Source organism: Malus domestica, chromosome 06, assembly GCF_042453785.1.
Source record: "Malus domestica chromosome 06, GDT2T_hap1".
NCBI lineage: Eukaryota > Viridiplantae > Streptophyta > Magnoliopsida > Rosales > Rosaceae > Malus > Malus domestica.
The window spans coordinates 26,799,221-26,823,620 of NC_091666.1; the positions used below are offsets into that span (position 1 = coordinate 26,799,221).

The 24,400-nt window shown below is 36.9% G+C and overlaps 3 protein-coding genes and 1 long non-coding RNA gene across 4 annotated transcripts; 3 read left to right on the forward strand and 1 right to left on the reverse strand.

Moving 5' to 3' along the window:
- The first annotated feature begins 4,266 nt into the window (after positions 1-4,266).
- Positions 4,267-5,903, forward strand: LOC114825354 (mitochondrial import inner membrane translocase subunit TIM8). The gene is made up of 2 exons (XM_029103809.2): positions 4,267-4,428; positions 5,490-5,903. Exons 1-2 carry the CDS (start codon positions 4,381-4,383, stop codon positions 5,676-5,678), a joined length of 237 nt encoding a protein of 78 aa, XP_028959642.1. The 5' UTR covers positions 4,267-4,380; the 3' UTR covers positions 5,679-5,903.
- Positions 5,904-7,413: 1,510 nt separating this feature from the next.
- Positions 7,414-10,589, reverse strand: LOC114825355 (probable protein S-acyltransferase 7). Its single transcript, XM_029103810.2, has 5 exons — positions 10,189-10,589; positions 9,352-9,522; positions 8,775-9,071; positions 8,368-8,601; positions 7,414-8,225 (listed from the first exon to the last, which is right to left on the reverse strand). Exons 1-5 carry the CDS (start codon positions 10,294-10,296, stop codon positions 7,677-7,679), a joined length of 1,359 nt encoding a protein of 452 aa, XP_028959643.1. The 5' UTR covers positions 10,297-10,589; the 3' UTR covers positions 7,414-7,676.
- A 2,165-nt stretch (positions 10,590-12,754) lies between these two features.
- LOC114825356 (LEAF RUST 10 DISEASE-RESISTANCE LOCUS RECEPTOR-LIKE PROTEIN KINASE-like 2.1) lies at positions 12,755-16,398 on the forward strand. Its single transcript, XM_029103812.2, has 3 exons — positions 12,755-13,703; positions 15,012-15,041; positions 15,176-16,398. The coding sequence occupies exons 1-3, from the start codon at positions 12,851-12,853 to the stop codon at positions 16,303-16,305; spliced, it is 2,013 nt and encodes a 670-aa protein (XP_028959645.1). The 5' UTR covers positions 12,755-12,850; the 3' UTR covers positions 16,306-16,398.
- A 1,636-nt stretch (positions 16,399-18,034) lies between these two features.
- On the forward strand, positions 18,035-19,963 carry LOC114825357 (uncharacterized). Its single transcript, XR_011582101.1, has 2 exons — positions 18,035-19,333; positions 19,525-19,963. It is a non-coding gene; the product is annotated as an uncharacterized lncRNA (long non-coding RNA).
- The last annotated feature ends 4,437 nt before the right edge of the window (positions 19,964-24,400 follow it).

Here is a 24,400-nt window from a genome sequence, read left to right on the forward strand (position 1 = left end):
CACTTGCAAGTGGTTCTATCTATTCCTCTAATCAATCTTCACCCTATGTAGACAAGGTCAAAGAGTGGCATCTTAAGTAAAATTGCTCTACTAAATGATGTACATGAAAATGGAGGAGTTGATTTGAGTCAAGTTGAACTTGCAACAAATAAGTTTGCATTAAAATCCCCAGTATGGTATGAGGCTATGAAAGACGAGATGTCAGCTTTACACAACCAAGGTACATGGTTATTGGTTCCTCTACCACAACACAAGAACTTAGTAGGTTGTAAATGGGTCTTTAAGATCAAGAAGAATGCTGATGGTTCAATTAGGAGAAATAAAGTAAGACTAGTGGCTAAAGGGTTTAATCAAGAAGAAGGTATTGACTATGGATAGACTTTTAGCCCAGTTGTTAAACATACAACAATGAGATTAATTCTAGCCTTATCTGCACACTTTGGTTGGACATTGAGACAATTGGATGTGAAAAATGCCTTTCTACATGGCATCTTGCAAGAAGAGGTGTACATGGCATAACCACCTAGATTTGTTGATACCAAACATGGAGACTATGTTTGCAGATTACGTATATCCTTATATGGATTGAAACAGGCACCAAGGGCCTGGAATGAGAGATTCACTAGTTTTCTACCATCTTTGGGGTTCAAATCCACATATGCAGATTCATCATTGTTTGTGAAAATTGTTGGTAGTTCTGTGGTGATCTTGCTATTATATGTTGATGACATCATTATAATAGGAAGTGCAACACAAGCAATCATTGAGGTTATTCAATCTCTCACTCATGAATTTGATATCAAAGACTTGGGGCCACTTCACCACTTTTTGGGGATCCAAATTATGCGGAAGAAGAATGGTTTATTCCTATCTCATGACAAGTATGTCACATATTTGTTAACCAAGTGTGAAATGTTATTGTCTAAACCATGTGCTACTCCATGCTTGCCCTACAACATATTGCTCAAAGATGATGGAAAGCCTTATAATAACCCTGCACTATATAGAAGTTTGGTTGGTGCCCTCTAATACTTAACATTCACTAGGCCTGACATTGCTTTTGCAGTGCACCATGTATGTCAATTTATGCAAAACCCCATAGAGTCGCATTTCATGGCTATTAAAAGAATTCTCAGATACTTAAGAGCCACTCAAGGTTGTGGTATTCATTATGTCAAAGGTTCATTGGATGTCACTGCATATAGTGATGTAGAATGGGCATGGGACCCTAATGATAGAAGATCAACCACTGGAATGGTTGTGTTTCTAGGGTCTAATCCCATTTCATGGTCATCTAAGAAACAAAACACTATTTCTTGATCATCAACTAAAGCTGAATATCGGGCTTTGTCAACTGCAACAGCTGAAATCGATTGGATCAAACAACTATTGGTTTTTCTGCATGTTCCATTTTCTGATAAACCACTCCTCTTTTGTGATAACTTATTTGCAATAGCCTTTACTTGCAATCCAATTCAGCATCAACGCACTAAACACATTGAGATTGATGTGCATTTTGTTTGAGAGAGGGTAGCAAAACAGCAACTACATGTGCATTTCGTGTCTTCGAATGAACAGTTTGCTGATATACTTACAAAATGACTCTTTGCACCACTATTTCAGACACATTGTGCCAATCTTAGGCTCAATTTCTCTGCTCCTGAGCTTGAGGGGGGATGTTAGGAGTATTAAGATTCTATGGCTATGGAATTGACATGTGTCAAAAAATTAAGAAGTTAGTTAAGTTTGTTGTGATTGTAGCTTAGAGTGCAAGCTACTATAGCTATTATACATAGTTTGTAATAAATAGATGTAACTAACAAGAAAGATTAATACATTTCCAAAGATTCCTTCTCTCTCTAAACCCTCTCAATCTTCTTCTTCTCTCTCTGCATAACAATTCTTACCAAATCCTTCAATGTTTTACAGCTACTTACTTTCTTTTGAAATATGGATGGCTGACGCATAAAGCTTAATAGCCGCACAAAAGATCAAATATTTTTGTTCTTTTTTTTTCTTTGAACAATTGTTTGAATGAAAGGAGCTAGAAAAAGAACCTGCTTTTATGGAAAGCTATCTAGCTGAAAAACCTTAGAGAGCTAGTCAACTAAGATTGGTGCTTTTCTTCATCGTGAAGATGCCCTCTATTTCCATGCGTGCAAAGTTGATTTAAAGATCTGCTGCTTCCTGAAAAAGCACCCGATTTCGTTAAAACAATGTCTCTAGCCAAATGCTTATTCTGAAAGCGCAGCACCAAAAGTAAACATGCTTATTTTGTTGTGTTATCTTTAATGGTAATGTCTTATGGCTTCACCCATAGGCCTCAATTTTTGCTGCTCTCTTTTCTTTGAATCTAAAGAAGACTTGGGAAATGGGTCGTATTTGTTGTGTTCGTATCGTTTTTTTGTCATATTTATTACCTTAATGAGTCATGTCATGTCAAACTCGTTATCTTAATTGGTTCTTAATTGGTGACCCGATAACAACTTGATTCATTAACGGGTCAAGTTGTTTTGTGCCAGGTTAACGGTCAGGTCATGCAAGAAATTGTCATGTTTAATGTCTAGATCTGGCAAACGATATCTTATAGGATGATCTGATAATGACCCGTTTTGTAAACGGATTATTAACGGGTTACCTGATAACGACCCGACTCATTAACATGTTGACCTGAAATTTATTGTTTTCGTGTCATTTCGTGTCGGGTTAACATGTCATACAAGAAATTGCCAGCCTTAATCTTAAGCAATATTTGGTTAATTTAATTCATTTGAGTCATTTATTTTTGAAGGAGATGTGATTATTGGACCAAAGAAAAGTTATAATGGTGAAGAAAAAGTTTATTTATGATTTGTATTAATTTTATAAGGTATATCTTGCATCTGTTTAGTATAAAAAAGTTTAACATTAAAGAAAAAGGAGTACAAATGCTTAACGTATAAGAAAGTCTTTCAGAATTTGCTACTTTGTCTAAATTTCTACTTTAAACAATTTTATGGTTGAATTACCATGTGGATGTCAAACCATTTGCATATATGCTTTAGTTAAATGCCTTTCATATACTTTTGCATAATCCATTAATCAGTTTTAACTAATTAATCTTGTTATACTGCAATTTGCTCAATAGTTTGTGGCCATTGTTTCGGTTGGAACTGGTCTTTATATGCGATTTTGTGTATTTATTTATTTTTTGGTTTTACGATTATGTGAGGGCAAATTTTGGCGTAACGGAAATGTTATTCTTTTATGACCAAAATGTCACAAATTTGAATTATGAAAACAACTTATTTGCAAAGTAAACATAAGGATGTATACAATAGACGTTTTCCATTTCGTATCTCACAAAGCAGAGAACATTGTTGACTTATGATTGCTCTTTTGGTTTTTACGATTATGTGTAGTTCGATTGCTGGAGACCGAGCTCTTCTCAATGTTCAAAAAATTTCCACGGCTACATGACATTTGATGACAAGGATGCTTGAGGTGGGTCGATATTGCTCATTTAGGCTTATGGATAGTTTTAGGATTTTGGTTGATAAAGTTTTTGTAGGCTTAGCTTGAGATCATGCTTAATTTTAGTAATGCGGGTGTAGTTTGCCTCTTGGACTCATTGATTCTTTCGCCCGTTTGGGTTTGATATTTGGCGTCTTGGTTGCATGATTAAAATTATCTTATGATAATTTTGTATTACAAAGAAAAAGAGTATACTAGGTTCATTACACATACGAAGTTTTTCTTATTTGCAAACAAATCACAGTTTAATATGTGTGCATAAACTTTTATTTTTGTACTTGTAATAAGTCACTTCATTAGAAGTGTCGGTCTATAATTTTTAGCCAATACGAGATGACTTTTCTTTGTTGAACAAACAGTATTATCTACACTAAAAGGAAGAGGCTGAGATTAGTATCACAATGGACTAGCAATAAAGCGGTTCAAATTCATCTTTAGCGAGAATCGAACCTAAAATCTCTAACTTACAAATGAAGAGGAATACCACTAAATCATAGTACTAGGTGACATAAGAGATGACTTATTAAATGTAAGGAGCTAAGCATCGTTCTTCGACTAACATGTTTCATATTTTACGACGGATCCTATGTTGGCGTGTATTTTGACAAAAAATTAGTAATCTCAAGTCTCAGCCCACATCCCCTTCTTTGGGCCTAAACAAAATAAAAACTTGCAGTATTATAGTAAAAAGCTTAGACAGCCGAACCAGCTTTCATGCAAAATCTGGCCCAACAAGTTTAGTCCCTTATTTGTTGCCGGTCTCCTCTGAATGTTTCTAGGGTTTTTTAGAGCGTGAGAGACGGTGGGATTGTCCTCAAAGTTCAAGAATTTAGAAGGGTTTTACCGGAGTAGTGAGTACAAACTGCCATGGATCCTTCAGCAATGAACAATCCTGAACTGCTTAACTTCATAAACGTAAGTTCTATTATCCTTCTCCCTGTTTGGTTCCTGATAAAATTCACGAGGAAGAAAAGAAAGCCAGTTGCTTCTGATTTGAGCGGATTAAAACTCTGAATATATTTGGGGATTTAGGGTTTTGGATTTGTTTTTGTATATATACGTTTTGGAATGCATATATAATTTCACATAGATCTATACATGCTTGATTACCCATTTGAAAGCTGTAATTTTAGCCCTATGGGTTATCCGTCAAATTTTTTGCTTTTATGAATTTGTATGCAAGTCTCAAGCAAACAATTTCTCCCTAATAATAGTCTTAAGATGAGGGTGAGCCTTGGCACAACGGAAATGTTGCTCTTTTGTGGCCAATAGGTCACGGGTTCAAGTTATGGAAACAGCCTCACAGACGTTCCTCCCCGACCCTCGCAAAAGGGGAGCCTTGTTGGCTTGGGGTCGCTAAACAAAAAATAAAATAGTCTTAAGAAATTAATCGAACCCTTATGCATGAGTAATTGGCAGTTTTGGAGTAGATTTTTCGTTATGGTACTATTTGGTTTTTGAAGAAATGTGAGGATGGAAATCTTTATCTTTCAGTGTACAGTTCAATGCATCAATTCTTTAGGGTGACCGTCTTGAGCAACATTGTCGAATGCCTAAAAATTGCTTCCAAACTTCGCCCCCGGATTTCCATTTTGATGCTTAACATTGTGTGATAGCCGGTTACACCTGAATTTGAATTGATTTTTTTCGTACTTCTTATCGGAGGAAAAAACATGAGCATAGAAGAATTTTATGAAGATATTGATGAATTGACGAATTTAGATGTCGCCTCTATAGCCTTGAAACTAAGTTCAAATGATTTATTTTGATTGGATGTGCGTTGATTAATGTTCTGGCGATATCCTCTGTAGCTTTGTCAAAACAAAATAATGTTTTTCAAATTCTTGCACAGCCAATTGCTATGTGATTATTGCTGCGGTATACCTGTTTCTGGTGTTAGTTTGTTACGTTTCTGTCAATATACTTATGCCATTGATGGTTGATTTTTCTTAAACAACGCCGTGCTTGCTGTGCAGCAAGAGAAAGAAAGAGCAATGGTGAATGAGATGGTGGGAAAGCTTACGAATGTGTGTTGGGACAAGTGCATCACTGGTACCCCCGGGAGCAAGTTCAGTTCCAGCGAGTCCGCTTGCCTGGCAAACTGCGCCCGCCGATATCTTGATATGAGTATGATTATTATGAAGCGTTTTCAGAGCATGCAATGAAGGCTTGGATGTTTTCCGGGCTTTCTCAATTCCTTGACTTGGTCCATTTTTTGCTTCTCAAATCAGTTAAATTCAGTTGAAAATGTTCTGTAATGTTGGCAACAGATTCTTCCCCCTTTCTTGAAACTATTGTATTCGATACCTCTATTGTGATCACCGTGATGAAAGCATTACATGTTGCGCCGGCAGCAGGGCTGTAAATTTGATGCTACGAGAGTTTGAAAATTTTTAGCGAGCAAAACACAAGTATGACTCAGAATCACGGGTATATCTACGAGTAAAGTAGTGGCCCGTCTGAAATGCTTTTGTAGAAAAGCATTTTTGCTCATAAGTGCTTTCTGCAAAATCGTTTATTTATTTATTTTTTTGGAGGCACAACAAGCTTTTTAAGACAGATCCAAGTGCTTTTTGAAAATGCATTTGGAAGCACCCCCTAGGAACCAATTGATAGGCGCTTGCTTCTCTTTGAAAGCACTGCAACTGCAACTGCCTTATAATCTAGATAGTAGAAAAACTTGGAGCATAAATGTATTTTTCCTGCCAAATGTCTCCAAAAGCACTTGTGGAGTTTTGACTTTTGAGAGTCCCCTTCAATCCTTTTAGATTTTTCTTTCCTATATTTAAAATTCAAAACTTTTTAAGTTTTATACGTTATAATTTTGAAAATAAAAAACAAAATTGCATTGGTTGCCTAAAAAGTAAAACAAATCACTCATTGCGTAAAAGGCCAATATCTTAGAATTCACACAAACTTTTCTACTCTCCTTCTATCACTCCATTCTCTCACAAACTTTTCCATCGGAGTTCAAGATGTCTGCGTACTTGAACCCCTGATACGGGGACAATGACGATATTGTACGCGTGATCACAGAGGACAAATCACGTAACTTTGAACCAGATGATCAATCGCTTTCGGTTCATCAGGAGCTCTCAATTACTTGGAATGTGATGAGAAGCTACTATTCAGACTATGACGTCAACCAAAATAAGTACATAGTGAATTTTACAGGTTTAATGGTGTACAAATACAATTCTCATCACTCACATTCGTTGTGGGAAATTGTATTCTCAATGACAATTGATCATACGGTATCCGAGCAGATACGTTTCCCGTTCGTTTGGAATAGGTTGCGCTGGAAAAACAGCGGCGACAAAGTAAGATTAAAACCGTTAGGGAGCGTAATTAACATGATTGATGAAATTATGTAGCGTCATCAAGGGCAAGCTGCCTTGGGACGCAAGAAGCTGGACATTCTTTTCACGTTTCATAAGAAAATTAAACTTTCGCATCAACAATATGAACATTATCAAGAGCTCGAACGTGCTGTGATTGAGTCATTAGAAGAAGAAGTAGGTTCGGATCAAAGCCTGCAACTAAAGCATCAATTGAGTTCTTGGAGAAGTTGATAATCGACAAGAAGGTGTTGGAGATGGGAATGTGTGTGGTTTGCCCGGAAGAGATGTTGCGTGGATGTAAAGTCACTCGTTTGGCGTGCTCTCATGCGTTTCATTCAGACTGCATCGCAAAATGGTTAATGATACGGCTTACTGATGATATAAGATCCTGATTTGAACACACGGTGTATGTTTTTGCTTCTGCAAATCAGTTAAGTAAAAAAGTTGTGTTAATCTGGAAACAGATTTCATATTCTGATGAATGAAGTACATTTCATAGTGCTAGAAAATCTTTGTCCAGACAACAGGTAAAACAGAAAGGTGAAACAAATTTCGAACATACACGAAAAATTGCTTCCACATTTATACCATGAAAACTGAGGTGGTTAAATTACAGATGTGGTCAAAAGAAAAAAAAAAAAAAGATAAGACTCGTGATGGCTTTGCGCACATTGGAAAAAATTAACTGCTTGAGAGAGCTGTTCTTTCAAACTTCACACTTACATACAGACAATATAACACAGCTTAACATTTTCAAAAGCTCGCGCAGCCTTTCCTTGTATTGTTTTCTTTAGTATAATAGCCTTCCTGTTCATCGAGTATCTACAAACTTGTATGAGATTGTCTAATTTCTGGTGTCGACTTGCCATTGATACCATTTCCATCAGTGACCCGCTTTGAATCCCCAACTCCAGCAGCAAAAGCAAGAACTTCAGGTGCTATATCTATACTTCCACTCCTCCTTCCCCAACTAGAACGTCTTGGATGCGAGGCAACGTGTCTCTCTGTGCTCTCTGTTCGGAGACTCCTGCTTAAATCTTGGGACCTATCAGCCTCACTCACTCGGGGGCCCTTGTTTACTCCATCATCGTTGCTAAATTGCCCTTCATAATCGCCCATCTCTCCTGAAGCGTCATTCCAGAATGGCTTCCTCCCCATCTCTATGTCACTCATGGCTCTCCCTATGACAGGACTAACAAAGTTGGCGCCTACTGGTGCAGGAAGAACAGGATCTTTTGGAACTTTTGCCCTGAAATTGTTCTTGGATGGAGAAATACTAGTGCAGAATACCTCCATGAAGTTCTTAATTGTGCCTTTGTTGAATGGGTTCTCTCGTCCATCATACCGGTATCTAAAGTTTTCATAAGTAGACTGCCAATGCACAACAAAATAGAACTCTAACGTTACAAGATTGGAAAAAAAAAAACATGAATTCAAAAGTATAGATGGATCTACATGAATAAGCATCACCACACACAGCACAGCAAAATTGTTTAATGAATGAGTTTCTAACCTGGTTCATACTGATGAGGTATGAGTGGAACACAGTAAGACCGCCGACAAACCAAAAGGCAATGAAACTGTAAATAATGAGCGCAATGGAGGCAGGAGTCTTTATTAGCGCTTTCCAAATTGATATATCCTCGCCGTGCATGATCCTCACAACGTAGACCCAGCAAAACCCCTGTACATATAAGCAAAGAAGAGTCGCAGAGAACACGAACATGAAGAAGAACCTGTAGTTCCGCTGCACACAGAAATCAAAGGCAGGTTTACATAAATTTGAGCAATTGTTTTGAGTTTTTGCGATTCTTCTAATCAATTATAAATTAGTCATCCAATCAAACTAAGCACCTCCGCAGAATTGAAAATATTAATAGAAAAGCACCAAAGTTTAGATCCTGAAAGAATGTCCCTTACCAATCCAATACATTGGCCAACCCAAGGGCAGTGATGGTCGAATCGCTGCACGCAGTTATTGCATATGGAACAGTGAGAACAACGAGGAGGTCTGTAAAGCATGCAGGTGTCACAGTATTTGATCTTCACAGTAATACCATTGATAACTACTTCCTTTATGCGTGGAAAACGTGACTGTTGCGATTCGCTTGACCCACTCTCCATACTCGCATCATAATCCTCTGGCTCTGGAGGGCAAATATTACGAGGTACTATACCAGGATCTCTTCCTGAGGTTAGCATAAGAAAAACCAAAACCTGAGAAAACAAATACACACGCTTCCATTCGTCAGAACACAACTTGTTGCACCAAACTTCAGAAATTTGACCATCATAATTCTCGTTGGCAGTTCATAGTTCAGGCATTCATGAAAAGAGAGTGTCGAATAAGTAGAAAACTACTATCACAAAAATCATGACATTCAGTTATACTAATAAGCTATGCCTTAGTAAATTCCAAGCTTGTGCGTTGAGCAAATGCGTATACATACAATCTTATTAACCACTACAACAGAATTCAAATAGGAAAAGGACTTACAAGTAGCGTCCATAGAGAAACGGCAACAATTACTGAAATTCCCAAGTGATCAATGAGTTTCCTTCCTACGAAGATGCAGAAAACTGCAACAGGCACTGTAAGTAGGAATACTGTTAACGGAAGAGATCTAACATCGGGTCCAAATATAAGCCTTCCACCAAGTAAAAATATCTGCAGAATAAACAGCCAACAATGTGTTTGAGTAAACATAAACGCATAACAAAGGATGCATATGCTGCCACTTACAAGGAAAGACAAACCAAACGAAAAGCTTAAATGCCGAATAGTCAAATCGTCATATATTTGAAAGGATATCCTCCCCTTATGCTACAACATGATCAATAAGCATAAGTTTCGGTCTCTGAGGATTGTATGGTTAAAGGGTATGCTGGGAATGCCAAAGCAGAGACCTAAACCGTAAACTCAAAGACGAACAAGATAGCGTGCCCGCCTCCTTGCATTCGAGTTTGAATCTCCTCCAATAAAGTAGAGTAGTTCATAATGTCGTCTTGCCAAAATATAAAAAGTAAAAATTGGACATAATCCCCAGTTTTCCAAGAAATAATTAAAGCTAATTTGTGTCCGGTCAATCACCAAACAAATTACCACTTCTTAAAAGCAGTCACAACCCAAATCAATCAACACAATTTTGCATCTTTCAACACCTTCCTAATAAAAAAGCAATCACCTTTCAATCGAACACTCAAAAAAAAAGAAACCCCTTTCAATTTCAGCAACTGGGTAACTCCAAGATTCCCCAAAAGTGAGCAAAATCAAGAAAAAGAAAACAAAACTTCACATATGAAAAACAAAACCCAAGTGAGAGATTTAGCTTACGTTGCTGCCTTTCCAGGTCTTGTAAGTCCTGACCAGCTCCTGCCCACCGGCTGCAGCGCCGCCTTCAGGGGAGGGCCGATGGCGGTGACGCGACTCCGCATCCATCATGTGCTCTTCGGGGGTGGGCGTGGGGGCTTGCGTCAAAGGAAACGAAATAATTGGAAAAGTAAGAAGCAAAAGTCAAAGAAAGGTTGGTTGTTTAGTGGTGCGCTGTAGTTGACTTTTCCACAATCAGCATCATCCTCTGGAAGACTGAATAGTAAAAAAATCAGAAGAAGCTCTCTCTCTCTCTCCCAATTGGTTTAAGGCATGAAGTGTCAGATTCCGGCAACTGCTGGAGGAGGAGAGAGAGATAAGCGGTCAAGTCTTGCAACTACGTCTACAAATTCAATCATACACCATGCACATGTAATTATGTGACGTATAGTATCATCCCATTATGATATGAGTAATGTTATTTATATTATGTTTTTGTACCACATTTTCATATTATCTTAGGTGGCATTTGATGTGGACAAGCACATGATTTGAATTAATCAGATTTTTAAATTTAGTTCATTATTTAATAAACTAATAATTAAGAAAAACTAGTTAATTAAATGATGATTGTGGTATACGAGGAATCATTCTCCTTCATTACCTTGGGTTTTGCAAAATTTTTAAATGATGTGGTTGTCTACATCAGATGTCACCTAAGGTGGTATAGAAATATGGTATAAAAACATGGGAGCAGTTTTGCTCACCACCATAAACTATGTTGTATGCTCACTATACACCTAATCAATTGACACGTGTTCTTTCACCTAACTCTAGTTAACTTTCACATTAAATGTTAGTTTTTCAATTTTGAAAAAAATTAACCAAGATTAAGTGAAATGAAACGTGTTAATTGATTAGGTGTATGATGAGTATACATAATAATTTATGTTGGTGTGACACGTGTCATTTCACTTAATTTTGGTTAATTTTTTTTTAAAATTAAAAAACTAACATTTAATGTGAAAGTTAACTAAAGTTAGGTGAAAGAACACGTATCAATTGATTGGGTGTATAGTGAGTATACGTCATAGTTTATGATGATAAGCAGAAATGCTTCCATAAAAACATGGTATGAATATCTTTATACGGGTAAGTGGCTGTTGTGAGGAAAAACCGTCAAAGTCAGTTAGCATGATTCGTCTCTCTCTCCTGTCAAAACATGGATTTTCTGATGCCAAAAACCATATTTGATTCGGGGTTTTGGGCTGCAAGAGATCTTGGGCACTTTGCAGGTGTTTGTCTTATGGGCCTGACTTATTCGTTTCAGACTTAAGGCCCCCTTATGTGAGCACGCGAAGGTAGAGAAAAATGATTTTTCCGCCTTGTATTTTGGATTGAATTGGAAATGGTTGTACCTATATTGGATTATCGATTTTAATTAAATTCAAAAAACCAAATGACGTCAAGTGTTGGTATACGTATACCTTTTCGAGTCTAGCCACTTACTTTGTGGCTTGACATTCTGAAATAAGGGTTTTCGTTCCGTCCTCCACCCAATCCCCTTAATTGTTCGAAGGTCTGTCACATCGCAATAGTTGGAGAAGTCGGGCATTCATCTCATCAACACGTGCACAAATACTTGTCCATTTTGCGATCTCTCCTACATTGCCCAATTAAAGGGTTTGACGGGTGCCACATTTGGTACTCCTTTGGTGATTTGTGCAATAAACAATCAAATTGAAGATCATCAAGTCATCAATAAATAATCTAATAAATTGACCCATTTTGGTAACAATCATGATCTTCGTAATTAATTGTTTATTTATTTGATATATTTGGATGACTATACAATCTTCAAATTTAATTAAATTTTCATAAAAATCGTCTCAACAATTCTGATAAGAACATAATTAGATGATGAAGAGACGCTGATTATATTGAGCTAAATTATTGGACTTTATTTGTTGTTTACTTTTTTAATGATTAACCGTCATGTGATTGGCACATGATTTTTCTTTTTCTGAGAAAAAATTGGTTGAAAATGGTAGAGAAGACATTGGTGATTTAAACAGAGAAATGCTAACAAGACTGCTGAGGACTAGTAAATTTAAAGAAAATTTTGACAAATACTTCAATCAAACCCTATATCAATTTATCCACACCATGAGAAGTCTTTTAATTATATGCCTTTAATCCTTTGAGGGGTAATGCTGTCAGAAAGACTAATTTTTATAACTAAATATTGTAAACCATATAACGTGGTTATTGATGATTGGATTATTACTTAAATATTGATTAATGTGCTTAAGTGTCATTGAATGATAATGCTAGAGAGACTAGCTTCTTAAACCAAATTTTATAAATCATATGACTTGATTATTGATAATTGAATCATTATTAAATATTGATTAACATGTTTATTTCCTATTAGTGACACATCATATTATTTGCAAATTTAGTATAAAATTTTGATCTCCCTACCATATAATTCAAAGGTCTAGAATTGAAAAATTGGCGCAACAAAAATTTACAAAAAGAGAAAGAAAAAAACCCTACAAATACATGAGTCGTTCCTAATGATCACGACCTATAATTTCTTTAGCTGCAATTGATTGAGTGCTTCCTTTCTTTATCCTTTTAACTTGGTCTTGCGTATCCCTCACTCTAAGCCTTCCCCAAAAACATGCATACCCTTCTGCTTCAATTTTTGCGTCCTTTCCTTTTGCTCACTTCCTTTATTTCAATCAACTTTGAGTTATATTTATGTGCAGATAATGAAGCGTACTCAAACTGCAGCGAAGCCATCATCAACTGCGGGGGCATCTCGTCAGACGTCGTGTACCCGTTTTGGGGTGTAAACAGACCCTATTACTGTGGTCAACCTGGGTTTGAGGTCCAATGCCTAGACAGCGTTCCCGTGTTCAGCATGTGGAATATCGACTACAGAATTCTCGAAATGAATTCGAGTAGTTGTCCATGGACTATTAAAGTTGCTCGGCAGGACTATTGGAAAACTATCTGTCCTCCCACTTTTGTTTACACCAACATCAACTCCTCTCTGTTTGATTATGCTTCCGGGCTTGAAGACGTGACCTTTTACTACGTATGCAGTGCAAATACGGGTACTACTATCCCGGGATTTAATTTTAATTCCCAATCCTGCAGTAATAACATGAGGGGCATCACTAATTCGAAGACGACTAATCAGGGCGGTCGCGGATTTGATGTTAATACGTATGTCACAAGAAATCCCGGATTTGATCCAGTTGCGACTGGCCTATGTACGTACAGGGTCAGTGTTCCGGTTTTTACAACAGCTGTTCTTGCTCTAGAGTCCAATCGAACGACTATCCAGGACGCGATAGATGGGGGTTTTGAATTGGAAATTAAGATTGATGATGATGAATGCGACAGTTGTGAGGTATCAGGAGGAAAGTGCGGGTTTAACATTACTAGTGGTGGATTCAGTTGCTTTTGCCATGATCGGGATAATGAAAATGCAACCACATGCAAATCAACTTCAACTGAGTCATCAGGTACGTTATGTATTCCTTTTAAAATTGTCATCAGGTACGTTATGTATTCCCTTTAAAATTTTAAAGTCCACTGAATTAATCAAGGACTAATGGTACCTTATTTTAGGGTTCTAGAATTATGCTTATCTCACCGCAATCGATTAATTACGAGGAACCTAGCATGCATTAGATTTTCATGCGTTGATAAAATTAGATGGAGTTATTAACTACATTGAAAAAGGTATGAAACTATCTAAATTATAGTGAATACGAGAAGAAGAAGATGAAAGTTTAGAAGGAAATGACAGCTTGTATTAATATCTTCTGAGTTGAATAGATTACAAAAAATAAGATAAGTGTTTCCAATTTATAGTAGCCTATCAAACTAACTCTACAACCTTCTAACAAACTCTTCTAATAATAGCTTTCATGTACACACCACTCTCAATTGGTAGTAATGCTTACCATCCTACTAAAGACCAACTTCAATGGCTAGGGTTAAAACCTAAATTTTTAGCCTAGAAAATTAGGTTCTAACTCAGAAACTGTTTTTATTCTCTAATAGTTTTGGCTTAAAATTTTAGCCTGAAATTATGAAAGAATGTTTTTAGCATTTTTTTTCAGTAACTTTTTTAAAAATAAAATTATAATTTAATTTTATGAACATTTTAACCTAAAAATATAAATATTAAAAATCACTAAACCTACCGCATTCTTACACATATGCATCACATGGAAGAATATGGAAACCCACACAACCTACCCCATTCTTAAACAAAAATAGGTAGGTGGGTAGAAAGAAAAAAATGAATAATTGTTTGGCAAAAGTTGTAGGTATTTATAGAGTTTTTAGGTGAATTTTGATTTAAATAATTTTTTTATTGTTTTAGCTATTGGATTTAATTTTGAGCTTTAAATGTTCTTTTTTACGGTTAGATTTGCTCATATTCAATCTCAACCGTTAAATTTAATGTATTTATAATATTTTTTAAATTAAATTTTAACCAAAGGTCCAACCATGTGGACCGTCCTATAAAAAAAATAGTCAATCTTTTTGCAAGTGGCCAACAACATAGAGCAACTGGGTCCCAACCACTAACCTTGGCTCATTTTTTGGGTTAAATTTGGCTCAAAAATAAGTTATAACCCAAACTCTTTTAGGATCTTAGTTAAAGCGACTAAATTGATCTGTTATTTAGTTAGTAATTAACGTCAATATGTTCCATACATCTTGCCAACTTAATAATTTTATCAAATGACTCAAATCTACATTCGATATACGTTTGCAAGTTACAATACTTATCATCAATTAACCTTGATCTGTTGCAGGTTCAAGTTCATCGTCACGTGAGAAAATAGGTACGTACTATACGTATACGTGCATGTGATGAATAACAAATAATATACAAGTTTCTTCAGAATTTTTGTATTTATATGCCTTTCTGTGGTCGAATAATTCATGAAATCATAACTTCAACGATTTTTTAACGTAGGTTTTTCGGTTCGTGTTTCTGGGACCACAGTACTAATTGTTTGTGTAATATGCTTAACGAGGAAAAGAATCGTAATGCTCTTCAAGAAATATAAAGGGGAAAAAATTGATGTTGAGGCCTTTATATGGAGCCGTGGATCACTTACTCTAAACCGGTATAGTTATTCAGATGTGAAGAAAATGACAATCTCCTTCAGAGATACAATAGGTAAAGGAGGATTTGGCACTGTATACAAAGGAAAACTACCCTACGATGGACGTATTGTTGCAGTGAAAGTCCTTTGCGAGTCCAAGGGTAACGGAGAAGAATTTATCAATGAAGTTGCTAGCATTGGTAGAACTTCCCATGTCAACATAGTCACTCTTTTCGGATTCTGTTACGAAAGGGACAAAAGAGCTTTGATTTATGAATTCATGCCTAACGGATCTCTTGATAGTTTCATACGTAAGCAAGGATCCGATATTGAAAAGTGTCGCTTGGGGTGGAAGACATTATCTGAAATAGCAGTTGGTGTCGCGCGAGGACTAGAGTACTTGCACCGTGGTTGCAACACGAGAATTTTGCATTTTGACATAAAGCCGCAAAACATTCTTTTGGACAAAGACTTTTGCCCGAAAATCGCTGATTTCGGTCTTGCCAAACTATGCAAAGTGAAGGAGAGCATTGTGTCGATGTTGGGCACAAGAGGAACTGCAGGATACATCGCACCTGAAGTATTTAGTCGGAGCTTTGGAGGAGTGTCTCACAAGTCTGATGTGTACAGCTACGGAATGCTGGTTCTCGAAATGGTTGGAGCAAGAAAGAATTTGGATTCCGGAGTGTCTCATACGAGTGAAATGTTTCCGCATTACGTTTATAAAGTTCTAGAGCTAGAGAACAATGAGAATGTTTTTGGGGCTATCAGTGCGGAGGAAAATGAAATAGCAAGAAAGATGGTGTTGATAAGCATGTGGTGCATTCAGACCATTCCTTCTGATCGGCCATCGATGAGCAAAGTGGTAGAGATGTTGGAGGGACCCCTTCAATCCTTGCAAATTGCACCCAAGCCCTTCTTGTCTTCACCTACAACAGCTGCAGAAGACTCTACGAGTACATCCCAACAGTCTGATGAAGCAAACCAGGGCAACTAGATTTGTTAGCAGCTCTTTGGTAATTAGGAATTCCAGATGAATTTGAATTGTACGAAAACTTTTCTTTGAGAAATGAAATCTCTTTTCATGATATTATATATGAATAACCTTTTCTTAACACAGAAACCGCGTAATAAGGTTAGGGTCTAGCATGATATTTTTTTTATTTTTTATATATGTATATAACATGTTTCCTTCTAATTCTGCTCAATAAAGTACACTAACTAGCTAGTCGCGATACTTTCTTCTTAATGTCGGAGGAGGTTCATCCGACCTCCCTCATCCATGATAGATCTAGCTTGAGTTTGACTGCGCCACCGAAACCAACCACACCGAACAGTAGTTTCTGTGGACGGACTGTGATCATGGGTGGGTTTGGTACGGTTACCGTACCAAAACCCTCGTACCAATTACCATACCAAACTTTCGGTTTGATAAAATCTATTACCATTACCATACCAAACTTTCGGTATACCGAAGTTCGGTATTGCCAAAAGTTCGGTTGGCATGATATGGCAATGGTAATTGCCATTTTGTTTTGGGACAAAATCTGTTTTTGTTTTTTTAACCCAATTCAAGGGCAAAACTTTTTTTTTTGTACCTTTATCTCATACATTATAGATTAAATTCATCATTCACAATTCACACACATAATAATTCAAATGATGCATCAAGATTCATCATGAAAATTAAGCTTACAATCCAAATAGAAGTTACTAACCACAACAAATAGAAGTTAACAATCCAAATAGAAATTAAAGTTTCAAACCAAATGAAAATTGGAAGTAAACTTCAAAAAGGAGAAATCATTGATCAGTTATTCAAGCTTGAGATGTCGAAACTTTTGGAGGAGACATTGAAGTTCAGAAGATTGAATTTGTGTCAAGCCTACATTACAAACAAAGAAAACATATTAATTAGTAGCAAGAAGAATTAAAGTTGAAAACCATTTAATAACAAATTTACTGAAAAAATTAAAGCATATCTTTCTTGTTTTCTCTTCTTCAATTTCCTTGAAAAATTGAAGCATATCTTCCGTTGGTTCCTTGTAGAAGTTTACTTCATCTGCCCTAAGCCAACCATTAGTACGCACTAGTGCCTCCATTATTTTAGGAGTCAAGGATACCCTAAAAGGGTCCACAACCCTCCTCTCTAGGCTAAATGCATTTTCACTAGCAACAATAGAAGTGGGGGTTACAAAGATATTTTGGCTATTTGTGAAAGAATTAGGAACTCTTTTGTGTTTGATTTCCACAATTTCAAGAGATCAAAGTCATCAATAACAATGCTAATATAAGTAGGGTTTTATTTTCAAATTATTGGAATATTATAAATATGTGTTATATAATTATCTATTATATAATTTATAAATGATATATTATATTGTATTTTCGGTATGGTACGGTAATACCGTGGTAATGATATCCATTACCAATACCGTACCATGAAATTTCGGTACGGTACAATACCGTACCATTACGGATGGTACAAAAAATTTGGCACAAAATCGGTATGGCACGGTTGGCAATTCGGTTGGCACGGCAATTTGGCAAAAAAATCCACCCCTAACTGTGATAATAGCAGTATAAAAGTTACAAACACAGAAAATGCCAAGTGGCAAATGTATGTGAAGACAAGCGTCATTAGTATAGAGGTGGCTTACAAAGTAAGCTAGGCATTTATAAGGTGTATTTCCTATAAATAGCAAATGTACTGTTTCATTGAAAGGTTAAGGAGAATTAAAAACTTTCCTGCTCTTTCTCTCTCTCTAAACTGTTAACTGCCGTACTTTAGCTTAATGTTTTCTTTGCTGCTAAGCTTCCAAGATTGTTATGATGGTATCCAGAGCTTGCGATTCACATGTGGGATTACATAGTTCTTGATTTACGAGCTCACGATTTGCTGCAATGTTGTAAGGTTTCTTTGTTCTCAGTCTTGTTCTTACGAAATTTACAATCTTTGCTCCTAGATTTCTAGGGTTTGTAAATTTTTGGGGGAAGTTTCGTTCGCTGTTCTTGTTTGCCAGTTGTGGTTCATTTCTTCCTGGAAATTTCGTTACTATGTTCGTTCTGCTTAAGCGGTGAATCAGATCTGTTTTTCTGGGTTCTTTATGCTCTGCTTAGTTGTTGAATTTTTGGTTGAGTTCTTCCATTTACGTTCATCTACATACTTTGAAGAATATGAGTTGATCAAGGCTTATGCCATATTTCTGATTACTTGTTGAAAAGATTTTATGAAGGCAAATGCCAAAATTGATTTGAAGGCCAAAGCCATATAATGTTTGTTCTCTGAATGTGTTGATTATTATCAAGGCCAATTGCCAGGATTTTATAAGATGGCTAGTTCACAGTTCAAAGTTGAAAGTATTTTGGGGATGTTAACAATTCGGCTTGGTGATACAAATTATTCCAAATGGGCATATCAGTTTCCATCTGTACTCGGGGGATATAAATTGTTTGATCATTTTGATGGGACTTCAGTGTGTCCTCCAAAATTACTCATTAATACTAATACTGGAGTTACTAAAGAAATCACAGTTGCTTATCAGGATTGGGAACAAACAGATTTGACACTACTTAGTCTTTTAATAGCTAAGCTTGGTCTATGCTTGAGGATAGGTATGCTACTGTGTCTAAGTCTAGGATTAACATGTTGAAGACTGAATTCCAGACATTACAAAAGGGGGCAGATACAATTGATAAGTACTTCTCTCGTCTTAAGTCAATTCGAGATCAACTTATTACTGCTGGTGAAGTGATTTCAAATAATGATATGATCATTGCTGCACTAGAAGGGTTACCAAGGGAGTATGCCATTATAAGAACTGTTATTTTGGCGACGGAGACGCTATTTCTCTCAAAGAGTTTCGAGCACAACTTCTATATTAAAAGAGATATAGATAGTCTTGAAAATTATTTGTATAGTACTATGGCAGCAATGTATATGCAAGGCTCCTCTTCGCACATTGGATATTCTGGTGCTTCTCATGATGGTTTTGTCGGTTCTTCTTCTCAAAATGGTTATTCTGGTAATTCTCTAAATTCGTTATTTAGAAATGCACCCCAATAGTTCCAGTAGTATACTCATAAATTCATTAAAAGAACTAAAATTCATCAAAATCTCAATTGAATACATCTTTTAGGGTCACGATTTATGAATTTGGGAACGACTTACTTCCAATTGCTTCTAAACATTTCTTGGCGGTCTCTTTGGGGACAGGGGAGGGCAGTGGCGGGGCATCGTCATGAAATCTTCCTTGATCTCCTTCTTGGTGAGTATCAATGAGAACTTGGGCTTCTCCTCCTCATTTTTCTTCTCTGAACCTGAACTCGAACTCGAAGCCCCTTTCACTAGCCTTGGCGACTTCACGCCATTGTTACCCTCACTCCTCAACGGCAAGTAATTATCCTTCTCCTCCTCGATTCTCATCCCCTTAGCACCGCCGCCGCCGTTGATTGGAGACTTGCACGCCGATCACAAGTATCAATGTATGCCGGCATCGAAGCTCTCCTTCCAGCATGAACAGAAGGTTGAAGATGATACCAATTTATTTTTTAATATCTGTGTGATGCCCAGTTACTGTTCACGTGGTGCGTATCATTAGTTAACCGAAGTTCTGATAGAAAATTTAATGAATACATGAAATGTTAAAAATCAAGATTGAGATTAACCCCAAATTTGAAGAAAATTTTGACAAATACTTTAGTCAAACTCTATATCTATTTATCCCCACGTTGAAAAGTATTTTAATTATATGCATTTAATCCTTTGAAGCATAATGCTGCCAGAAAGACTAATTTTTAAAATTAAATATTGTAAAACATATAACGTGGTTGTTGATGATTGAATTATGACTTAAGGTATTTGTCTGTTTGCCTCCTAAATTTGTATAGAGGTGACATGACACGCCCGACCCTGATATTCTCCCAAATACCAGGGTATGCACGTGCTAGCCAATATCCGAATGTGACGAAGCCATATTAGAATGCATGAGAACAAGAAATAAATAAGACTTATAAATTTAAATATAACTAATATGCAAATGAGGAACGTGTTCAGAGCATGCAACTAATTTAGAACATTAAATAAATGATATAAAATTGAATGAACACAGGAGTGGGTCCTACATCGAAAGGACTCGAAGATGCCGATGTGGGAGTGCCTTGACGTCGGGATTATACGTCTCAATATGAAGGGGCGCAAAACAAACATGAGTGGACCAAGTTTGTATATATATAAAATACTGAAATAGTTATCAACATACTAACCCCCAAAGTTTAGTGAAAACTCAACATCATAATATGTAATAGGTTTTCCGAAAACCCTAGCATGCCATAAAACCTTTTATGAAACATATCTCGTATATAGTGTGCTAACTAGTAGTATCAGTATTAGTATTTCTTGGCATGAAGCCAGTACGTATATCTCTCGGCCCGAAGCCATCTACATATATATACCTCCTGCCAACTATATATCTCCCTCAGCCGTATGTCTCCCTCAGCCATATATCTCCCTCGCTCATAGGCAAAACAGTGACCACTAGATACACACAAAATCATTGAACATAGTCTTTCCAAATATAGGTACATATATCTCAAAAGCATCTTCATAGCATATAGTCATCCATCATATATACCATAAAGAAGTGTGTAAAAGTATGTTCATAAGCAGTATATAGTCATCCATCATATATACTACAAAGAACATCAGTTTGATAAAATATGGTAATTTAAAGTATTCTCAATAAGCATAATATCTCATAAAACGTTTTATAAAACGTAATCATTAAATCATGTTTTTTATGTACGCATTTCTACTATTTAAACATGCATTTTAGAAGGGATCCACTCACAGATACTTCGCTGTCAAAAAGCCACGCAAACTATCGAAGGACGGAATCACCACAATAATTGCCCCTAAACACAAAAGGGGTCCAATTAATAAAACCCTATTAAAACGATTGGATTTGGGAAAATGGACATAAAAACGGATCCAGGATGTTGAATTACCCTAAGAAGGGTTCCGGATAAATTTCAAAAAGTCAACACGGGAATATTCCAAGAATATTCCACTGGGTTGGGCTGGGTTTAAAGGTTAGGGAATTAGGTTAAAGGGTTTAGTGGGCCAAAAGCCTTAGGTTAAAAGGGTTTGGGTTTTGAGTTTGTTGAGTTGGGCTTATATATGGTTGTGGGTCGAGTCGACTCAATTTCAGCTCGCGGGTCGCCAGATTACACAAAGAAGAAAGTCAGAGCTTCCCAAGCTCCAATCAACCTTAAATCTTAACCAAAACTAGTCATTCAATATATCAAATTGAAGTCCAAAAAACAAAGAATTGGAATATACCTTTGGTTTCCCCGACCGTGGTCGGAGTTAGCCGGAAAATGGCTTGGAATGTACATAGTTCTCGACGAGACGAAGAGAATGGTACCTCGCACGACGTCTTACTCGTCGTGGTTTGGCCGAAAAACGGCTCAAAAGCCACGAGGTCGCTGGAAATTGGGTAAGATTTAAATGGATATAACTTCTTCAATACTCAACAAAATTGGATGATTCAAAAACTAAAACCATACTTCTCGACGAGACAAAGAGATTGATCCTTTTTCGATGGCTAACTCGTTGTGGATCGATCGGAAATGGCTAGAAATTGGAGGCATGCGTCAGAGTTCGTGTACGGGACTTCATGGTTCGACTACCAAGATGCCAAGACTATGGTTGTGTTCGTAGTGATGAGATAAAGACGATGGTGATGTTGAAATTGTGATTTGATGATGATTTTAGGATATGGGTTATGGGTGTGGTACAGTGAAGGAGGAGAAGAAAGAGAGAGAGTGAAGAAGAGAAACTTACGAGGAGAGGATAGGAGGGAGATCGGGGAACCAAAATTAGGGGTGGGCCCCTTGGGCACACCATTTAACACCAAAGAGCAATATTTTAAAACAAATAAAACTCAACCAAATTGAAAATACGAAAATGCCCTTCTGTTTCATAAATCCTTGTCACAAGCAAATTCCAGCCGAACTTTAATTTTAGCCGATTATTCTCCTGAACTTTTATAATTAGCCAATTTCCCCCTTCAACTTTAACTTTAGCCGATTATCCCCCTAAAATGTTATAAATAGCCAATTCCCCCTAGCATTAGATTAATAGATTTTAAAATTTTCATCCCATTTTCATCCATCCAATTTTTCCATTCTTTTTGCGCCCATATAGTTGTCATGTGTTGTCCGCGTGATCACAATGGATAAAAAATTGGATGAATTTTTAAAAAAAATCTAGCATCAAGGGGAAATTGGCTATTTATAAAAGTTCTTGAGGGTAATCGACTAAAATTAAAGTTTAAGGAGGAAATTGGCTAATGATAAACGTTCAAGGGGTAAATAGCTAAAGTTAGAGCAACTCCACTAGGACCATTAGCCCGATAAACCGGCGACTTCCCTATCCCAATAGCCCCAGTTGCAAGCTCCAGCCCATGGGGGCGTGTGGGCTGGGGGGCCCGAGCGAGAGGCCTGGCTCGAATTGGTGGCCCGATAGCCTGAGGGCTATGTGATGTGTGGCTGACGTCAGGGTGACCTGGCTTGAATTCGTCCGTTTTCCTTTGTTGGAATTTGGAAAAAGAATGGGATGCATGCAGGGAATTAAGCCCTCGAATTAAACCACAAGAATTGCAACACAACATGATTTAAAGCTCAAGAACACAAGATAGTAATAGAAACATCACCTGGGTTCGAGATTGAGAGCTCAAGCTCTCAGCTTCAATGGTCGGACCTCGCACCATGCACCGATGCCACATGTAAGGCTATGGTTAGGTTCCTTGAGTTCTAGGGATTCCAAAAATATTATTTTTGAGCTTGATTTGTTGAAGGTTTGAAGAGGAAGGAGGAAGAGAGCTCACGAGAGTGAGCTGGAATAGAGGGAGAGAAAGAAAGAAAAAGGAAGAGAGAGAGAGAGAGAGAGAGAGAGATGTCTGATGGATTGGATGAAGAAAAAAACACTAATATTTTATTGGCTATTGCCATGGCTATTCAGTTTAAGGGTGGAGATGCAAAAGACAGTTATTTTTCATTAAAGACAGTTGCTGTTCACTGGGTGGATTCAATAGTGAGTTGCCCTTGGGGCCTTTGCAACGCTAGAGTTACTCTTAAAGTTCAGGAGGGAAATTGACAGTTCTATACAAGTTCAGGGGGCAAATCGACAAATATGCTAGAGATACCAACTTTTTAAACCAAATTTTGTAAACAATATAACATGGTTTTTTATAATTAGATTATTATTTAAGTATTAATTAATGTGTTTATTTTTTTTAATAATACATCATATAATTTACAATTTTAGTTTAAAAAATTAGTTCACCTAACATATAATTCAATGGTCTACCATTGAAAAGTTGACGCACCAAAAATTAACAAAAAGAGAGAAATAAAACCCTACAAATTTATGAGTCGTTCTTAGTAATTGCGACCCATAATTTCCTAGCGGCAATTGCTTGAGTGCTTCCCTTTTTTCTGCTTTTAACTTGGTCTTGCTTATCCCTAACTCTAAGCCTTCCCCAAAAACATGCATACCCTTCTGCTTCAGTTTTTGCTTCCTTTCGTTTTGGTACCGTTTGGTACGTGGGACGGGACGGGACGGAATGGGACGAGTCGTTCCGTCCCACGTTTGGTGCGCCTAAAAACTGTGGAACGGGTTGTCCCATGGGACGAAATTTGATTGATTTTTCGTTCCACCTCTTCCCCCTGGAACGATCCGTTCCACATCTGTGGAACACAAATTTATAACATTTTATGACAAAATTTCTCCTTATCTTTTTCAATATTTACATCATCTGTTCCGTCCTGTTCCGTCCCGTCTGCGTACCAAACGGTACCTTTGTTCACTTCCTTTATTTCAATAACTTTGAGTTATGTCTATGTGCAGATAATGAAGCATACTCTAACCGCAGCCATCAACTACGGGGAAATCTGGTCAGACGTCGTGTATCCGTTTTGGGGTGTAAACAGACCCTATTACTGTGGTCAATGATGAGTCAATTTTATATTACATATTTTACCCTATTCTTAGGATGTTTTGGTAATTATTTTAGTAGAATTTTGATATT

Coding starts and splice junctions, on each gene's coding strand:
- LOC114825354 (XM_029103809.2), top strand. CDS start 4,381: ATGGATCCTTCAGCAATGAACAATCCTGAACTGCTTAACTTCATAAAC. Junction 4,429..5,489: donor AACTGCTTAACTTCATAAAC/GTAAGTTCTATT, acceptor CTTGCTGTGCAG/CAAGAGAAAGAAAGAGCAAT.
- LOC114825355 (XM_029103810.2), bottom strand. CDS start 10,296: ATGATGGATGCGGAGTCGCGTCACCGCCATCGGCCCTCCCCTGAAGGC. Junction 9,523..10,188: donor AGACCTGGAAAGGCAGCAAC/GTAAGCTAAATC, acceptor TTTATTCTGCAG/ATATTTTTACTTGGTGGAAG. Junction 8,226..8,367: donor ACCTCATCAGTATGAACCAG/GTTAGAAACTCA, acceptor GTGCATTGGCAG/TCTACTTATGAAAACTTTAG.
- LOC114825356 (XM_029103812.2), top strand. CDS start 12,851: ATGCATACCCTTCTGCTTCAATTTTTGCGTCCTTTCCTTTTGCTCACT. Junction 13,704..15,011: donor AACTTCAACTGAGTCATCAG/GTACGTTATGTA, acceptor GATCTGTTGCAG/GTTCAAGTTCATCGTCACGT. Junction 15,042..15,175: donor ATCGTCACGTGAGAAAATAG/GTACGTACTATA, acceptor TTTTTAACGTAG/GTTTTTCGGTTCGTGTTTCT.